This window comes from Empidonax traillii, unplaced genomic scaffold (assembly GCF_003031625.1).
Source record: "Empidonax traillii isolate 1590-97213 ecotype Southwest subspecies unplaced genomic scaffold, ASM303162v1 scaffold26:size2357266, whole genome shotgun sequence".
NCBI classification, from domain to species: domain Eukaryota; kingdom Metazoa; phylum Chordata; class Aves; order Passeriformes; family Tyrannidae; genus Empidonax; species Empidonax traillii.
In genome coordinates, this window is record NW_020955219.1 from 1,795,495 (window position 1) to 1,815,445 (window position 19,951).

The 19,951-nt window shown below is 37.3% G+C and overlaps 1 protein-coding gene across 5 annotated transcripts in view; it reads right to left on the reverse strand.

Annotated features, from left to right (window-relative positions):
- Window positions 1-759: 759 nt before the first annotated feature.
- Window positions 760-19,951, reverse strand: part of ZFR (zinc finger RNA binding protein) — a 46,265-nt gene continuing 27,073 nt past the window's right edge. For 2 of the 5 annotated variants that reach the window (XM_027907126.1, XM_027907099.1), the window contains exons 11-20: window positions 18,973-19,118; window positions 18,428-18,590; window positions 16,860-17,065; window positions 16,492-16,642; window positions 14,946-15,087; window positions 9,934-10,031; window positions 9,016-9,111; window positions 4,993-5,104; window positions 4,786-4,883; window positions 1,714-4,052 (exon numbers count right to left, since the gene is read on the reverse strand). In XM_027907126.1, coding sequence (XP_027762927.1) covers window positions 3,873-4,052; window positions 4,786-4,883; window positions 4,993-5,104; window positions 9,016-9,111; window positions 9,934-10,031; window positions 14,946-15,087; window positions 16,492-16,642; window positions 16,860-17,065; window positions 18,428-18,590; window positions 18,973-19,118 — 1,392 coding nt within the window. In that variant the 3' untranslated portion in view covers window positions 1,714-3,872. Of the gene's footprint in view, window positions 1,449-1,713; window positions 4,053-4,785; window positions 4,884-4,992; window positions 5,105-9,015; window positions 9,112-9,933; window positions 10,032-14,945; window positions 15,088-16,491; window positions 16,643-16,859; window positions 17,066-18,427; window positions 18,591-18,972; window positions 19,119-19,951 lie in introns of those variants that run through there. The other 3 variants (XM_027907117.1, XM_027907108.1, XM_027907134.1) reach the window with 3 other exon arrangements.

The window sequence follows — 19,951 nt, forward strand, 5'->3', positions numbered from 1 at the left end:
CCTCAAAAAAGACTGATGCAAAGTATATAAAAGTATTTAAGCTAGAGGCTAAGCCTCTAAAAGGTGATAGGCTTCAAACTACTCTGCAATAAATAAATACTAACAACCATAGCCTTACAAAATAGTTGAAGAAAACACATGTATTAAAGAAGCTGACTCTTAATGATGACCCTTACTAAGACAGGTGTGTAAGGGCCATGTTATATGGGAAAGTGTGCTCTGTGCAGGGTAAAGATCCCCAGCAACAGCTGCCAGTCACGCACCCCTGAGAAACAGTGACCTTTATCCTGGCAGGAACTTTACACTTGTCAAATATATTAAGGCAGCATTTCTTAAAATGCAAACTGTAAACCATCGGAAAGCAGTTCAATAAATAGCAAGCTTCTCTCAGATTTTCATAAGCCAAATGAAAAAGTGGAACAAAACGGGAGAATAACAATTAACAGATACTTAACAGGATGAAGCCTGATTTTTACTTGCATATATACTTGCAAATCAAAACCATCATGATAAGTCTATAGACAACACTCCTTGGATTCTTTTTCCTCCCCAAAAAGACCAAGTATCTGTTTCATTATTAAAAGCCTAAGAAACACCATGTTGAAGGAAAAAAAGATCTTCTGAGAAGATCTATAAAAGAATCTCTCAAAAGAAATTTAATTTGCTAGTCTTTTTGGCTGGAAAACTCTCTGGCTTACAGCTGTCGCTGAAAAGAAACCAAACCCTAACTTCCAAAATGGAAGGAAAACAGATGTTTTTGTTGAATCTGTCACTGTACTTTGTAAACTTTCCATAAAAGTAGAAAAAAACATTGCCAACTGTGTCTACTCCCCCCCACTATTAATGCTATGCTATTCAAATCCATTTGGACCGTCCAAACAAGTCTTAATTGTTTCATAAAGAAATGAATTAAGCATTGTGTGAATATTTAACAGACTTATGATCAGCAGATATTCAAACAGCAACTAGAAGGTTAAATATGCACACAAATTGTTGTAGGAATATTTAAAGTTGATTCCAACTCTCAGAAATTTTCTAGGTAGAACAATTTAAAGTACTATTAAATCACTTCTGAATAGGGAAATAGGTCTAAAAATAGAAGTTGCAAATGAACACATCACATTCAATAGCTCTGCAAGTTTTAACTGTTCATCTAGAATTTCATAAAATGGCAAGAAGTTGATGGACTATGTCCCACAGATTTTAATTTCCAGTAATGCCTTTTTTTCCAGGAATCCACGTGAAACCTCACTGCTCACAGGCAGGACACACCTCTTAAGTAGGCAGACAAGTCAAAATTTGAAAAAGCTTCAAAGCAGGAGACCTCACATTCTCACAAACTGTTCCTCTAAGGTGAGCATGGAGGGGAGTATCCTTCCTTTGTGGATTTCTCTTTTGTGTATAAGGACTACAGTGGCTGTGATTCTGAGATTTAATGCACAGTATTGCTGAATAAAAAAGGCAAACACTACTTATTAGTCATCTGCCAGCACTGCCAAAACACAGGACATTAAAATGCTTACTTGGTCACAGTTTCGTCTTCCTAAGTTCACAGTGTAATATTTAAAGTAAAAGCTCTCTCTGTACTTTTAAAAACCTTGTTTTCCCCTTCTTCTTAGGCTTGTTAACAAGAGTCGGAAGTTATCTATTAAAATGTGCAGGAAAACCAAAAACAAACTGCAAATTCACTCTTCACCACACAGCACAAAAATCATGGTCACAGCTTCATATTTAATGTGGAATCACTTTAAGTATACAATATTTCAAAAGATCCAGAAACTGGTTAGGAGCTAAAAGCCGGTAGAACAAAAATACAGAAAATCCAAAATACATCTTTGACCTTTTTAATCCTATATTTTAGGGTCACATTCCTGAATAGACAAGTTTGCTTTATGAGGAAAGAAACTTTGGTATGGAGTTGAACTAGCCACATGAATAGCACCTGTAGCTTCCAAAATAAATAGTAATGGCTAACTAGACATGATGGCAGCAAGATATCCCCTAAGAACAAGCATATGCTTGGAGCTATGCATGAAGGCTGGACAACGGAACTAGTGTAATTTTTTTAAGTAATATTAAAGCATTTCTGCTTTTTTGTATTTCTGACATGGAAATTATTTAGAAAGCTAGTCACTCCCTTGAAAATTGCACTCTGGTGCTTGAAGAACACTAATATTACATGCTTTTCTTTTAAGTCTTCAGATTCCCTCTGTTTTTCTAAAATACTGTATTTTTATTCCATAGGCCCAGGCTGTTTAGCAGTAAATGCTGTGAACAGAAACATCCCCATTACTCCAAGTGTGACTTATTAAAAAGGTCAAAGATAAATTCGACCTTGAAATGGAATAAAAGATGGGTTTTTCTTAATAAATAGTACCAGAATTAACAAATTATCTTTGTCATGTGTGATAGTTTCCTACAGCCATTGATAAAGTAGTTACTGGAATGTTAATCTATGTTAATCTGTGTTTTATGGGTTTGCAACAAAGCATAATACACATTTAACAGTGTAAGTGAAATTTCAGTTTCCAGTATATAATGAATTTTAGTTATTTAATAAATTTTAATTTTTATTTGTGTATTCCACTGTAGTGCTGTGACAACATATCACACCTGTGTACCAGAGCATACATCAACAGTATGATGTAACTTTACTTACACCACTGCTATATTTAGATTTTTGAAAAAGACATAAGCATACACTATGGCCACAGCAAATAATTTTCTGGGTTTTTTCTTTGATAACCTTCACTTTTTCAGTAATACTTCACTTTTAAATTTTGAATTAATGAAAAAGTCACAGAAAGTTTATACAGGAACAGATATAAGGATAACCTCACAGGCACTGATATGACAAACATTTATTTTAAGGGCTGAGAGGCATTAATACCATATTGACAAAGTTGACTGAAAAGAAGGACTAACTTTGTCTAAATGGGAAATGCCCACTTTTGCTTGTTAAGAAATTCAGAAAGTTATTTTTTGGCCTTGCTATGTCACAAAGTCAATCATAAAAAGATCTACGCATTTAACCTAAGGTAATAGTTTTAAAAGCCCTTCTATTAAAAAAAAACCCATCATGCAAATCTTTGATCAATTATGCAGCGCTTTAAAACTGTTGCAAGACCATACTGTATATATTAGCTTTTATACTGCTAATGCACAACTAACAGCAAACTCGATTAGATTAACACAAATTTGTCTTAATTACACCGTTATATCACACTAAGGAGACAAATGCCACAAGATTGGCAAAAACATTTAATTCTGAGCACTCAAATGGCAGGACAATTATGTGTTGTAACCCCTTCACATTTAGAATAAAACATGATCCTGCAGTCTCACTTTACAAAAAAGAAAACCAACCAACTTCTGCAAAATATTATTTGGGAGGGGAACAGTTCTACTACCTAACACAAAGTAACTCATACAACTAGTGTCAAAGGCAAACAAAAATACTTCTAAATAAAAAGTCAAAATACACAAAGCAACAGAAGCACAAATGCTGCATTAAATACAGTCAAGATAGGAAGACAATGCACTTGTTAATAAAAAAGACAAAAAAAAAAGAAGTTACTAAAGTTAGCAACACATTTAAAGAAAATGAAATGAAGGAAAACTATTTTTTCCAATGACAACAGAGTTTCCATTTGCAGTCTTTCCATCCATAATTTGTCTGGTACAGTACATCCAATTGAAATATTCAGAATCTCACAGAAGACCTAGGTTGATGTCTTCAAAATCTAATTCCCAAGTTGGAACTAGATCCAAGTTTTGGATGTTTTAAACAGACATTATTATGAATGAAGTAAAAGCAAGGCAACAAATGGACTTTTCATTACCTTCAATCTTACCAATGATGACAAACATTTTTAAAAGTTATCATAATCTTTTTTGTCTTTCTTTCCCTCAGCTTCAAATCCATCAACCCCATCACTGTCCCTTCTCCTTTTACGATTATTATGGATGTTGAAGCGTTGATTCATCTGCGGTAACGGATCCATTCCTAGAACTTTGTGTATTTGACGGAATGCAAGGAGTCTCAGCGCGAACTAGAAAAAAGGGTAGAAAGAAGTTATTTCTGTTAGCAACAAGTGTCAGTTCTAAGTACTTCGTCAAACAATTACGGAAGAACATCACTGGTGTATGATACTATCCTTAGCTCTATTTATCCCTTCTTCATTTCCCTAACCAAAGTCAACACAAGAAAATGTGTATGTCACGTTTGCTACTTCTGTAAGTACGTCATCTTAGCTCAAAAATAATGTGCATGTGTTTTACTGCTGCACTTACAGTGAAGCAGGGAAGGCTTGCCACGTGTCCCATTAGGCATTAGGAAACTTTAGCGAAAGGATCAAATGAAGAGGCAGTAACCTCTTAACCTGCAGGCCTATGAATGGTCACTACTGTCATATTAAAAATTAAACTTACACAGATTTATCTTTAAAATATTAAATGCCATTGTAATGTCCAATCTAATAACATACTGCTGCAGAGTGCACCTATTTATATATGTATGCGTATGTATATATATATCTATATATCTATATATGAGAACACTACTAACCTTTCAGGACAGTACTTTAATTTTAGTGCTAAAATGAGCACTATCTTCTAATGTGACATGTTAAATGCCTAATTTAAGACTGGTAAGATCTGACCACATTCTAAGAAGGAAAAATTCATGTCCAATGTATAGCTCTGTTGAAAAAAAACAAACCCAAAGCCAGATCAAACCAAAAAACCATCCATCAGTTTTAGTTTCTTCACACATACTTTCCTTACCTGTGCACTTGAAGTAATATCCTCTCGTTGCTGATCTGTCATTACAGCAAGTGTATCAAAAGGATCTTTTTCACAGGGGTCCAGAAGGCCAGGACCACCTACAATAATCAGGCTATTAGTAGCTCATCTTTACCTAATTTCAACCAAAATTACAGATTTTACATTAGTTAAGAATAAGTACACATACACTGATTAAATGCAACTTGCCTTTCAGGATGATTCCTGAAGATATACACTCAAAAACTCTTCTCAGTGCATCTCCAGGACTCTGTGGTCCAGTAGCACTGCTAATTGCTTTTTCCACAAGCAACTCCATAGCCTAGACCAAAAATAAGAGAATTCAACCAAATCAGAAGATGGATTAAGACAAAAAAAAAGCTGCTCCTGTTGCTCAATATAGAAGTTTTGAATCTGGAATTTTGACCATTACACATCATGCAACACTTTCAGCTAAAAAGGAAAAAGAAATCCTGTTATTTTATAAAGATGGATAAAAAGAAAGGTGGTGCAAGATTAACACTGAGTACTGATAATGATGATACTGGAGGCCAATCACTATTCTCCAGAGCTCAGTATCAGTCCCACTCTTGTTTAATACCTTTACCGATGATCTGGACAAGGGGATCAAGTGCACCCTAAGTCAGTTCACAGATGACACCAAGCTGGGTGCAAGTGTTTACCTACTGGAGGGTAGGAACACTCTGCAGACAGATCTGGACAGGCTGAATCGATGGGCTGAGGACAACTGTGCAAGGTTCAACAAGGCAAAGTGCTTGGTCCTGCCCTTGGGTCACAACAATGCCATGCAACCTACAGGTCTGGGACAGAGGGGCTGGAAAGTGTCCCAGTGCTGGTCGGCAGTGGCTGAACATCAGCCAGAGTGTGGCCAGGTGGCCAAGAAGGCCAATGACACCTGGCCTGTCCCAGCAGTAGTGGTGTGGCCAGCACAGCCAGAGCAGTGACTGTCCCCCTGTACTGGGCAATGGTGAGGCCATGCCTTCAATCCTGTGATCAGTTTTGGGCTACCCACTCCAAGAAAGACACTGAGGTGCTGGAGCATGTCCAGAGAAGGACAATGGAGTTGGGGAAGGGTCTGGAACCAAAGTCCTATGAGGAGCAGCTGAGAGAGCTGGGGGGGCTCAGCCTGGAGAAAAGGATGCTCGGGAGGGACCTTATCACTTCCTACAACCACCTGAAAAGGAGGTTGTAGACAAGTGGAAGTCAGCTTCTTCTTCCGGGGAACAAGTGATGGGATGAGAAAATGGGCTCAAGCTGCAGCAGGGAAGATTTATACTGCATATAAGCACAAAATTTTTCACTGAATGGGTTGTAAAGCATTGGAACAGGCTGCCCATGGAGGCAGTGGAGTCACCATCCCTGGAAGTTTTCATGAAACAGGTATATGGCACTTAAGGACATGGTTTAGTGGTCATGGTCCTGAGTGGCCAGGTGTTTAAACAGTTAGGAACTTAAAGGTCTTTCCCAAGCTTAACAACTCTGTGATGCTATGATATGATTCTTCTCATCACAAGTTGTTCAATAATTTTGAAATTCAATAGACCCATGAAACATCGTGGGTCACTTGACTGTCAGCCATGTTAATACACTACACAGAAAGCTACTGAAATTAACAGGATGATACAGAAAAATACTTTTCTTCTATAAGACTACAGAAACAAAACATTAAAAAATTAACATTCTTAAAATGTTTAAGTGGTTAATAGTTCTTCAGTTTAGCAGAACTGAAGCTCATAGCAAGTTTTATCCTGGTCTTCACCTAACGCTAACTCAGACGTTACACAAGAGTAAAAGAATACTTTGCAATACACATGTTTTCTAAATTTTATTATTTGATATTAGTTAAAATGGTTTAAATCATTAGCTGCATTTTAAGCATTGGTGCTTTTTCAGTGACTATTTCTACTGATTACTTTTGTAAGACACTGTTTTGTTCCAGAAAAATCTAAAAAAGATATTTGTAAAAGTAAAGACTTGATTTCCTCAGTTTCCAAGTATTATATGGATGTTTCACTACTACCTCTTTGGCAAGTTTAATTCTCAAACAATGTGTCTCTCTTGGTTTTAGGTAGGTTTTTTGGAGACACTTCTTGTTTGGTCCTTGTCCTCCTCACTGTGTTTACAGTGCTACCTCTGATTTTCCCTTTCCAGGTGTAAATGCTTATTCTCATGTATGCAAGTTAACTATAGGCAATGCTGATTCCAATCCTTCACCAAGGGTGCCCATTCCTTTCTATTTTAGCTCCATTTAACTGACACATTTCAATTCTTGAGCATGTTATTTCCATACTCCCACTGTATCACTTAGGATTTGGCCAACAGTTATGTCAAGGTTTTCAAGTATGAAGCAAAATGCGTCGGTAAAGAAAAAAACAGATCACGCTTTTGCATTTATTCAAGTCTAGTTCATTTGAATCCTCATACACTACAGTCTAGAACTCAGCCCTAGGGCAATATGAATCATGATTGATGCCCTGGTTTTTACGTCCACAAATGGTTGGATTTCAAGTCTGAAACATGAAACTTGAGTAATAGTTTCTTCTAACTTGTAGGAACCTGACAAAATTTGCTAATTTTATTTTTACTTTTAGACACATAAAATGCTACTAATATAAATATTTTAGACTTCCTAATATCTTCTACTTTTACAACTAGTTATGTTGGGTTTTTTTTAAAGCTCTGGCATTTCTTTTGTTCGTAAGAGGTTTCTAGCATGTAAGTTGGGAAAAGGTCTGTATTCAGAGAACTGTGTTTCTCCAGTCTAAGAAATTCCATCTGTGACCGGCAGAAATCACCGCTTTCATTGTTTTAATCAGTAAGATTTTTCCCACAGGGCAAAAGAACTGCTGACTACACTTCAATGCTGATCCATGTCACTGACAACGCATCAGATGCCAGGCTCAAGTCGGGAATCACTTTCGGAGAGAACTGAGACACAGATAAGTCTGACATGCTGCTTCCTACCTCTCTTCCCTGTTGGATGGTATTAGAACAGGTAATGTGAGCATTAAGGAACTACATTCCTTGTTCTTCACCCATTCGCCGCCTGCTGTGTGTTGCAGTAGTTCTAAGGATGCTTTTCTAAAAGTATGCCAGGGTTTATTCTTTGGCAACTCAGTGTAACAGTGATATTAAGAGGGCACTTACTTCTTAGTGTCTTTTAAGCTCTATTTATCTGATATACTTTTCATGAAATCTAGTACAGAAACAAACAGTAATTTTTTCCCCCCTAGATATTTAAAAACCAGATGTAACGGCTCCACTTCTTTCCAGAAGCAGTAAATATTATTACAAGTAATTTAATAAAATTTTCTGCAAACTTAGTAGAGTTCTAAAACATTTCTCATTGAAATAAAGCCAGCTGCTGAAACTTCCTTGACAACGATTGTGCCCTTCCTGCCAACACTGAAAAGGAAGGAGCATATTGCAACTCAATTTGGTAGGTGAAACAAACCAGTCAGAGCTTAAGTTTATTTCCTCACAATACAAGTTTCAGAGCCTTCTTTCAGACTAACTTTGTCCAGTCCACAGACTGAACATCTGTTAATACCTGGAGCACACACTGCACTCCTGGAGAGGTAATTTAAGACAGTCAGTGCAAAAGGACACTCATGTCAATGCTGCAAGAACACTCATCTGCAAGACTTTAGAGAGATGACCCTATACCACCCAGAGATTTAAGTGACACTGATGAAAATCAGATGGTGACACAACCACAGACTGAAGTATTACGGCATTTCACCCTGTGGGAGGTGAATGATCACGGCAATTACTGTGATTTAATCTTTCAAGTAGCCTTTCTGTTATCATGGAACTATCTGGGCACAGCTAACATTATTTTAAATAAGCTTCAGCCAACTCCAAGCATTTTAGAGTAGATGGTTATAAGAATATATATCCTTTTATACAGAGGAAAAGGAAAAAAGGCTAAAACCTAGAACAAGAATATACCTACAAAGGATATAAAAGAACCAGAAAATTCCTTTTGGACAAAATAATTACTTCCAGTTTCAAATGACAAAACCTCAGAAAATTATACTTTAGGAGGGAGTCTGGAGTATTTGTTAGCAAAAATTGCTCCAAAAAATCCCCTACATTACTTGTTGAAAAAATCTAAATTGAAAAACTGTAGTAACACTTCCCTACACTTCCCCTACTTTAGTTGCAGTACCATATCTATTAAAAACACTCATTCAAAAGGACATTACTTACCCAGCTAGGAAAATCAGACCAAGTTGGAACCCGCTGACAGAGGTCACGAAGAATACGTATGATAATCACACAGGACTGCAGACCATTAGCTCTAGCCTTGAGAGCAATACAAAATCAAATTAATTAATCCCTGCACCTGTGGCAAATAGGAGTTGCTGAACGACTAAAACACCGCTGTTCAATGGAAGCTCAGATACAAGATTGAAACAAATTATTCTACAACTTCATTCCATGAGCTGCCATTTACAGCAGTATTTTATACAGGGTTAGTAATTTAAGGTGGTAGAAGTCAAAGTGCACAGGTTATACAAGAATAACATTTCTTGATCCCCTGTACACTTTGACCTATGTTCATTTGTAACAATAAATACAGTATCTTTCTATATTAGAAAAAAAAAAGGATAAAGTAAAGATCTAAGAAATAGGTATAGAGACTGAAAGGTCAAGGGAATCTGTTTGGTTTCTTCATTGTGCCTTTGCCAGCATGCAAAGTCACTAAACCAAACAGTTGCTTCTCACCTTTCATTCCCTACACTTAATGCACTTAAAGAAATAGAAAAAAAAGTCTTAAAATCTAAACACAAAGCTTTAAACACATATTCCATTATTTAAAGCCAAGTTACTCTGCAGCCTTATGGAATATATAACAAATATACACCGTATGATCACCCCAAGCGAGTCAAGCTTTCAACATCGCCTCCTCAATGACCAGAAAAAAAAATGACGTCAAATGAGCAACAACTGCATAAAGCAGCTCCTCCATACTCAACCTTCTACAGTTAAATTTAGGAACCAGAAAAGTATTAAGTATTATTAGCATGAACAACGCTGAGTGTTTTCAAACAATTAAACATTTATATTGTAACTGAACTAATCTCTCATAAGGCTACAAGAAGAAAGTAAAATGATGTTCCGAACCTGGAACCACTTAGCGTGGCGTAGAGCAGCCAGAGCGTCAAGGCATTTTTGCCTGTCCAAGACGTCCGGTGGGTCTTTCACCATACCCGAGGTTACATCTAAAATGGATTGAATTGGCAAAATGCAGTGAGGAATGGGTGTTTGACCAGGTGAGCAAGACACTTCCTTAAACAGCTTCAATGTCACACATGCCATTTAAAGTTTAAAACCCTTGAGCAACAAATGTAAATGTTCAACGAAAAGTCGTTCAATTCGGATGAGGGCATCAACCCAGCAGGAAGATCAAGAGCACGTTGTGCTTCAGCTCTGAGGTGATTTTCAAATGCACTGCGGATTATGCAATGCACAGCATTTCTTTATTTAAGCTAACACTGGAAAAACACATATCCCCTAAAATTAAATTCTGAAGGAAGGATGGTTGGACACAGTGCACCAGCACAGAGAACACAAGACAGAAGGAACACAAAAATCCACTTTAACCAAGCAGAAACATTCAAACTTAGTTTCTTGTAAATTTTAATGGTCACTTGTTATTTGGGACCTATTCTTATAAGAAAAACTAAGTATAACAAATCTTAAAAGAACTAGATGTTTAGTAATGATGTTATTTTTATCATACCTTAAACTTGAAATTATTTTGCTTTAAAAACCTGACTAAAGGAATGTGAAATGTTTTTCAATATTACAGAGTTCCATTGCTTTCTAGTATCCTCTCTTACTCATATAAATAAAATTCCTCAGCCCATAATACATGTGATGTGTTCCAGCAACACTTTGGATCTGAAAAGGGTCTGCTATACATAAGATTCAGAAGAAAAAAGACAAGCAAGGAATAGTCTAAAAAAAAAAGTAGAATGCCTGAAAGATAAAGAAAATATAGTAGACTTTGTGTATTTAAATATTCAGAAAAGGATTTAATTACCAAAGTGACTGTTTTGCTACTAAAAACAAAGGGATCACAGAAGTGGTTTAATCAGTGAAACTGGGACCACATTTTCACAAAAATGTGAAAGGGTATCCACAGGCTGAAAATTATATGGGTAGAATCAAATCAGTGATCACCTTTAGAAGTTTTTTTAGTATTATCAAAATGGCTATTGGGACTATTAACAAAGTATTACTGGCAGCATAACTGGTGATAACACCAGATAAATTGAAACAAAAAGCTCACTCAATTGCACTCATTTCACAGGAGATGCCTGTATGGAGCAATAGAGTTTACTCCAGAAATATATAAATTTAGCTAATCCAGAGAACACAATTTTAAAAAAAAAGAGATTTATGAAACATGCCTGCAACAATAAGCTTTTAGGGATGTTGCAGAAATAATGCTCTGAAACCACAAATGTAAAATAAATAGTAGGGTACTTTGCAGCGGTGAAAACCCATGAATTAACATGGTGGTATAGCTCTGCAATACAGTAATTAAATTTATTGTGAAGTACTACATTCAGATTTGAGCATTCTGATTAGGTAGCCCCACTGCACAGGGATAAAAAGGGGAGGACTTCATAAGAACAAAGTTGAGAAGTACATAGGTATCTTCTAACATAGATATTCCAACTTACATACATGTTGGAGTAGAAAAATTAAGATCTGCACTAAAAAGACAATTACAGAGCAAATGGAGACACTTAAAGCAGTGTTTCTTTTACAAAAACAAAACAAATGAAGAAAAACCCAGCATAATAATCCCCTCCAAACCCAAACAAGAGGGGTGCCAGGTAAGCTAAGGGATGAAAGGAGTACAACCCGGATATAAGAGACAAGGAGAACATCCTGAGAAAACTCACAGCAGGAAAAAGTGGAAAAGTAAGGCTGAGAAATTAAAAATAAAATATGTGTTGTCGGGCCAACTAGCCTAATCAGTCAATTATTTAATTTCTAAAACTAATATGCAAATAGGTGACACTGAGCAAACTTTTAGCACAACAATTCATTAAATAATTTTAAACTTTACTTCTGCCTTCCAAAACCTTTATTTTGGAAATAATTTTACCAAGAAGTGCAGTTTAAAATGCCCAGAAAAGAATTTTACTCAGTGCTGGAAACGCCCATCTAAAATGGACTACTAATTCTATTAAAAGAACACCCTTGAAAGTTAAAAAGACTCCGAAAGTCAGAAGTTGCTGAGGCATGTATTGCACATTGACTGAAAAGATATATCAAGGGAACTCTTGTAATATTTAATCTGTGGATTTTTGCATATGTTTCACATTTCAGGATTAACCCCTTAAAGACTATTTAACTAAAATCAGATGCCTAACCTACTACCCTATTAAACTAAGACAAAACCTGAATTAATTTACAAAATACGGGCACAAATTCTTACCCTGTATAACTTACTACTAGTCTAAACATAAGGGGTTAATCTTCAGTTAGACATGCTGTGTCCACACTACCTCTTCATTAAAAGTTAACAGGTGTATCAATTTAGGTAAGTTTTATTATGTGAAATACATTTTATCCAGTCAACTATTTCAAGACTAGTGTGAACACTGCTTAATTCTAGGAGAGAGACAAAGACGAAAAGGAAAAAAAAAAGCAAAACAAAACAAACACAAAGTAACAGTAGATGCTAGGACTATGCATCCAAACCCCTCCTTTGTAAAGCATGGCAGGTGTGACACTGAGCTTTAGAAAACCTTGGTCAAAAATCCTTCCGATGTCTTGGCAGCAACCCCTGACAGGAATCAAGTCCCTCTGCTAGAAGGCTTTGGACCGGGGCTGTTAGCTAAGGATAAAAAAGACACACGCGCACACACAGATTCTTTGTAAGTATGTACACTTTGTTTGCTGAAGGAAGACTCCATAGCAGGGGTCAGAGCTCTTGGAATATCAGATTCAGGAAACTGTCAAACGCACAATACTGTAAGAAACAGTAGCTATGCGGTTAACAATTTTATTTCACTGTTTTGGTGGGTGTTTGTTTTAGCCTTTCATCATCATGTAATTACACATCAAACATGATTCTACTCCACGTGCAAGATTCAGTCTCCTCTTTACTCGAACTGGTTCTTCCGGTAAAGCCTTCCTTATCACCTGAACTAGCTCCCCAAGCGGGCTAAAAAAAATGAAAACTTTAAACCAATGTAAGACACAGAGCATGAGAAGCTGCAGTAAGAAAAACACAAACACATACTGTTACTCTGCAGCAAATAAGCAGCAGTCTTCGCAACAAGGAACTCCTTTGCTGCAATAATTGACAATTCTGTCTTCTATTTGCTCCAGTTTCAAAAGTGAACTTTTCTGCACATCCATTTTATACTGCTCAGTGTCTTGAAGAGAAATTTACCTTGACTGTGTTTGCCTAGAGGCAGTACTGCATTCAGCAGTGAATAAACTCACAAAGATAATTTAACTCAAGTGTGGGTCAGACAAAAATACAGATTTGTTTCCTTTTGGTGGCATAAATTAAAGGATTGATGATAGTAATTTGAAATTCTTTTATTTTCAGTCCACATCATGGAATTTTAGGTCAGAAATCACTTATTTGAAATTGAGTATTGTAGCAGGAATCAATATTGAACTTTTGCATAGTACATCGAGAAATAAGCATGGTGTTTAAGGGTAACTTCATTTAACAGTTAGTCTAATTTATTAATAAAATCGTTTAAGTGAATGTATTCTTTATAAACTTAAATAATATGGGAAGTCAGATTCAGGCCAGAGTCACATTACACTTAGGTTGTCAAAAAACAGGTAAAATTGGTTGGGTGTGACAGTACATGTTACAAAGCCTTTATAGCTAGGAATAATATGCACAGTTTAAAAGTTATGAACAAAGCACACTAAGACTCTTTGGAAGTCATCCAAACCACAGAATGCATCTTGAAATTTTTCTTTCTGAGTATGCAGGATGACTGTGTTAACATAGCTTGCTTATAATGCACTAGGCACAACTACAGGACATTTACTAATGCAATATAAAAACCTCAAGTATTTTTAGAGGACACGTAATGATGAGATGAAATAAAGAAACCTCCGTGGCTTATATAAATACGTATATACACAAGCACATGTATACATACACACATACAGTTTCTTTCAACCTGCATATGAGATGTGTTAAGACCGCCTCAGACTTCCTATTTGTAGGTTCACTGTCAAACACCAGAACCCTGTTTGCTATGATCACTTTCAACTATGAAAATACAGGATTAAAAGGAAACAAAAGTTAATTTTATCTGACCCGTAAATAAAAAGAACCAATGTACTGCAGACATTAATCATGCTTGTTGGCTTAAAAGCTTTTGGAGCTTTGAAAGTGTTACAGAACAGACCCTAAAGCAACACTGCTGGCACCAGAGAAACTGTGGACTTCAGAAATGAAAATTGATTTACAAGCTCCACCTTCTGCTTCAGCTCAACGACAAAGCCATTTCTTATTGTACTAGTCTGGGTTTGCCAGTTGGATAGAAGACTGATAGTAATACCAGGAGCCTAAATATACTCAAAAAGCACTCCAGACCCAAAAAACAACCTCAGAGAGCTGGAAAAAATCGCATTGTCTTTTAAAGTTAGAAGCACTGTTACCATCAAAAGTATTATTCAAAGTGCATTTTAAGTGGCGCTGCTCTTTGGAATGACTAAGTGATGGTAATACTGATCCAGTTTAAACCCAAAACCCTGTCATTTGATTTTCTAAAACCATACAATCTTTCTCTTAAGGCAAGACTGATCTAGGAAGTCAGTTGACAGCCACTTGGAATAAAATACTTAGTTTTCCACATAATTTTATCAGAGGGGGAAAAAGTCAAGTTTGTACCTTTTCCAGAAAGCTGAGGTTGGACATAAAGTTAAAAATTTTAAAAATTAAATAAAAGCATCATATACGCATTTATTTTAACCAACTGTTCTCTACCAAGACTGGTTGTTGAAAAACAAGGTTTCAATCAAATACATGTGCCAGCATGTTGCCTTCCAGGACCTTAATGCCATCTTAAGCAGGATAGATAAAACATTAAAAAAAATGGATGAGAAAAAAGTAACATCTTTAACAACTTCCCAACCTCCATCCCTCATGTTCTCTTCCCGAATGACTGGAGATGTCAGTGTGATTGTAACTTGCATTTTGGGTTCCACACACGAATTTAAAATTATTGCTGCTTCTGGGACTGCACACTTGATATCATATTTCTCAGGACTTATTACCTAAATATTGAGAGACAAAAATTTCTGTTAGCATGTGGTCAATAAAAATGTGGGGAAGAAAATGGACTCCAACATAGTGTTTTTTTAACAGAAAGACAGAAACATAACATAATTATATGAAGCAGATACCTGTGTAGTCATAGAAACCACAGTACACACTATAAAAATAAACACATATCTCAACTTGCGTACTGTTTCCAAATAGTTAATGAAAACACACAACAGTAACCAAGCACGCAAAAGAAAAAAAAACTACCCAGAAAGGAAGTTCAGATACAGTTACATAATGAGAATCTTGATGGTGTTTGAGACAAAGAAAAGCCTCAGTTCCATTTAGAACGTCAGCAGGTTGTTTCTCATTGGAACATGGAAGCCTTTAAAAAGCAAAGATGCAGTGGTTGTTTTTCAAGCTCACAGTTTCAGGATGGGTACTGCTAGGTACATACTATGCTCGGCTGTCACAACATGCTAAGAAAAAAGGGCAAGATAAACACCATGGGAAAAAAATGTAAGAGCAACTGAACAAACCTGTTATTAAAAACTGCTTCTTGCAACTTTATTTAATAATTCTAAATAGCCCCAAAAAGGAAGCTGCCAGGACCTCTGTGACATTCTTCCACAAACTACATAGACAAGTGACATCTCCACAGACAGCCCAAGATGTGCATTCTTTTTTATTTGACTTCTGTTCTGTTACAAGAGCAAACCTGAGACTATTTTTTTATTAATCTGATCCTGCTAAAGCTTCTATCATGCCAGAGATTCCATCAAGCAGTTTACCAGACTGCAGTGAAATACTACTGCTGTGACAGGGACTCTGTGGTGACACTGGACAGGCTTCGTTCAGCAGACAGAAGAGAGAGACTTCATTCTTAATTCTCCTTCCTTGTGGAAATACCACAAACGGTTTATATTAATTTCACTGAATGGTCTTAAGACTGCATGTTTGTTTTTTTTAAAGGTCCAAATTATACAAACCACCACACAAGACTAAGCTAACAAAGCACTGACACAAATGGGAAACAAGATGTAACTACAAAAAGACTGGCATTAATGGAGAACTTGGCCTTCAGGCACGAAGCTTCCTGTAACACTGCTCAGATTACCTCTATTGCTGCTGATAACTGAGTAAGAGTCTTTCTTGTGCTAACTTCTATTTTCCATTTAAATAAAATCTATAAAATGATGACTGGTACTACACCACTAGAGTGCACACTTGTGTGGACACAATACAGAGAAAGCAGAATATGCAGCAGTCTCTCACTTCAGATGAAAACACTTAGAAAATGAAAAGAAACTGAATCAGAGCTATGAAGTGCAGCACAGTGAGCCCTGCTGACATGTGACTTGACTTTTACAGCACTTCTACAAAAATTCCAATCCAAACCCCAGAATTCTACTTACTGCAAGTTGCTTAGGAAGACTTTCAGCAATACGACTGAGCAATGACTTTGAAGGCTTCTCAGCACATAACAAAACAAGATTGACGTTTCGGTCTCCACGGAGCAGCAATCCTTTAGCCAAAACGCCTACCCGCAGAACTCCCTTCAAAGCTCTGTGAATTACAGTTAAAAGCTGTATTTAAAACAACAATTTAAAACCTTGAGAATAATCCTGAACATAGAGAAGTGAAATAAAATAGTATTCCACGTACATCTGGGACCATAGTGACATATACTGTATAAAAACCTAAAGAGAAGAGAATCCCTTAAGCACTGATAACAGGGTAAGGAAAAACAATGGCAGTCTTAAAAAGTAATTAAAAAAAATACCTGTCTTTACTGCCATCCTTTTTGTCATCTCCCTCTTTGTTCTTGCTTTTTTCCATATCAGTCATGCTGTCAGAAACAAGTTTCAAAGCACGCTCAGTAATAGAAACAATTTTTTGGACTGCCTGAAGTTCCTCCTCCGTTGGATATATAGCAGCGTGCTTGGTCATCACGTAGCGGTCATCAGAGGAGTCAGGGCGGCGCAGAGGCTGCACAGACAAAAAGGTGTATTTCTGAAACTTAGGTGCACTTCCAAGTAGTGATCAAAGCCCAAACATGTGGCTAAACCAATGGAATATTCAATCCTAACATCACTGAAATGTAACAAACATGAAGTTTCCTTAAACTACACTGGTCACAATCAACAGTGTCTAAAAAGACATGAAATGTGTCAAAACTAAACAAATTACAAATTCCAGGATCAGAGAGACCTCAGCCAAAAAAATATCTCTTGTCTTTCCGTCAGCTGGGAAATACTTGCATACTCATGCAAAATAAAGTATCCATGATTACTTTCATACAATATGGGATCTCAGGAAGTTGTATAGTCCAACATCCTGTGCAAAACATAGTCAGCTGTAAGACCACATTACACTGCTCAGGGCTGTAGCCTATTGATTTCTGAAAACCACCAAAGATGGAGGTTGCACACCATTTGCATGAAAAAACATGATTTCTGGTTTTCAATCTGAACCTCTTTTGACTTGGCTCAAGCTGGATGTGTCCCACTCTCTCACAGCTCTAAAAGCCTGGCTCCATTGTCTTTATAATGCACAAGTAACAGAAGGCTGTTAAGTCCCACTGAAGCTCTTGCTTCTCCAGGCTGAATGAGCCCAGATTCCTGTCTCTCAGGGCACGCATTCCAGACCCCTGACCATCCTGGTAGCCCCACACTGAACCTGCTACAGTTTATCATATCTTTCTTCTACTGGCAAGCCCCAAAGTAAATGCAGTATTTCAGTTTGGTTCTAATGAAAGCTGATCACTTCCTTTAACCTCTTGACTATGCTCCAGTTACCAAAGCCCAGGTTGCTGCTGGCTCTGCTGCCAGGCCACGCTGCTGACTCACGTTCAGCTTGCTATTTGCCAAGACCCCCAGATCTCTTTAAGGAGAGCTGCTACCCAGCCTGTATCAGGGCATGGGGTTATTCCTCTATGAGTGCAGCATTAGGCATTTGTCCTTGCACAATTCCATAAAGTTCCATTCCTCCAGCTGGCGTAAGTCCCTCAGGATGGCAGTCTTACCCTCAGAGGTATCAGCCATTCTCCCTGTCCCAGACTGGTTCAGTTCCATGCCAGTTGCAAACCTCAGGAGTGTGCACTCACCCCATTACACTTCAGATCACCCATAAGGTCCTTTTTGGACTAACCCCAGGATAAAACTGGGTGGTATTGCACTCCACAAAGGTATGATTCACAACCAAGCACTACCCTTTGAGACTGATGATGCAGCCACTTTTTATCCAAGTATTTGTCCACAAATTGTATAATGCAGTCAAATAATTTGTAATTCTGAGCTGTGTCTCCTGGTAAGTACGATTTAATTTTTTTTCTCAATTTAAGAAACTCACAGCTGGTCCTTGAGGCTGAGGAGGCATTCCTGGTCTAACTCCCAGCAGGCCTAGAGGTCCTGGAGGACCATGAGGATATCCTCCATCTGGTATTCTGCGTCGGTCATCCCAGTGGTGCTGCTCTTCCTCCATTCTCCTCCAGTACATATCCTCTTCATATCGCCTGAAGTGCATCAATCAAAGTGTTCTCTTTATATAGCAGTTAATACCTGCAGCCACTCTAAAGAGATTCTTTCATGTCCTCACCAACTACTTTTTAGCAGTCCTAAGAAAATAACAGTGAACTCCAGAGGGTAACTAAAATGAATTATTATTTTAAAAGTAGGTCTGAATTTACAGCAAAGTAATTCTAACAACTCTGCACTCCTCAGACGGATTGAACAATAACAAACAAAAACCCCAGAGAGATAATAACAAAACTAATTTAAAACAAGACATACAGAGGTCCTCAAAGAAGTATTCAAATTAAGTAACTACTGAATTTAGTTTCAGACAATATGACTACAGCTTTGTCCCATTCATTCATTCATAAAACAATGCATTACCTCATTTCCATCCTCCAGCGTTCCTCCTCTTCTCGCCTTCTCCAGTATTCTTCTTTCTGCATCTGTTTCCTCATCTTCTCTTCTTGAATTTTTCTTGCTCGAATACTGGGCTTTACTTCTACTTGTAAGTCTGGGTTTACTTTTTTCTAGTTCAAAAATACAATTAATTAACTGTTGACTTCCTCTTCTCATCTCAAGATTACAGACCTGCTCTGACATACTTAACAAACCCTACTCGCCTACAATAAAATCAAGGGGAGTAAAATGCAGTTTTAGAGCTGCATGAGTGCACTTATCACTAAAAAAAAATGCGCAAACATCTGTTTGTTAAAGTTTTCAAGAAGAAACTTTATGGTTTATCCTGAAAAAAACCTTGAGCAATTCTATTTTACACTATTTGAAATTCAGGGTAAACAGCATAAAGAACCTATTGTTGCTTGCATACTATAAGCAATGTTCAAAACATCTTAAAAAACCCAAACCAAAATAGTTTCATAGTGCGCATTATTTTTTTAAGACAATACTTCCTAGGAAATTTATTTCTCTTTTTTTTTTAATATGCCTGTGGTGGTTTTAATCTAGGCCTTCCCCGGTTACCAGTTTGTAACCAAGGAAGGGGCAGTGTTCCCAGTATTCCATACAATTTTTACGTAAATCGAGGTATAAATAAGAGGGGAGGAGCGGCCTTCGCTCTCTTCTCTTCCGATGAAGTTTGAGAACAGTGGGTCCCTGCATTGGTCTCACTTATCTAAGGCTGAGGCCTGAGGCATCCACTGGCCTGCCACGTGGAGGCTTGGAGAGTGCTGGCAGTGTCTGCCAATCCTGCTTTCTAAGGGACGTAGTGAGATTTTAGTAGTTATTTTAGTAGTTCTCGGGTTTGATTGCGCTTATCTATTCAGTGTCCATTTTGTTTCCTTTTGTCCCTTTTTCCCCTTCCCCTATCCCTTCAGGGGGTGTTTGGATTCCCGTTTGCTGTGTA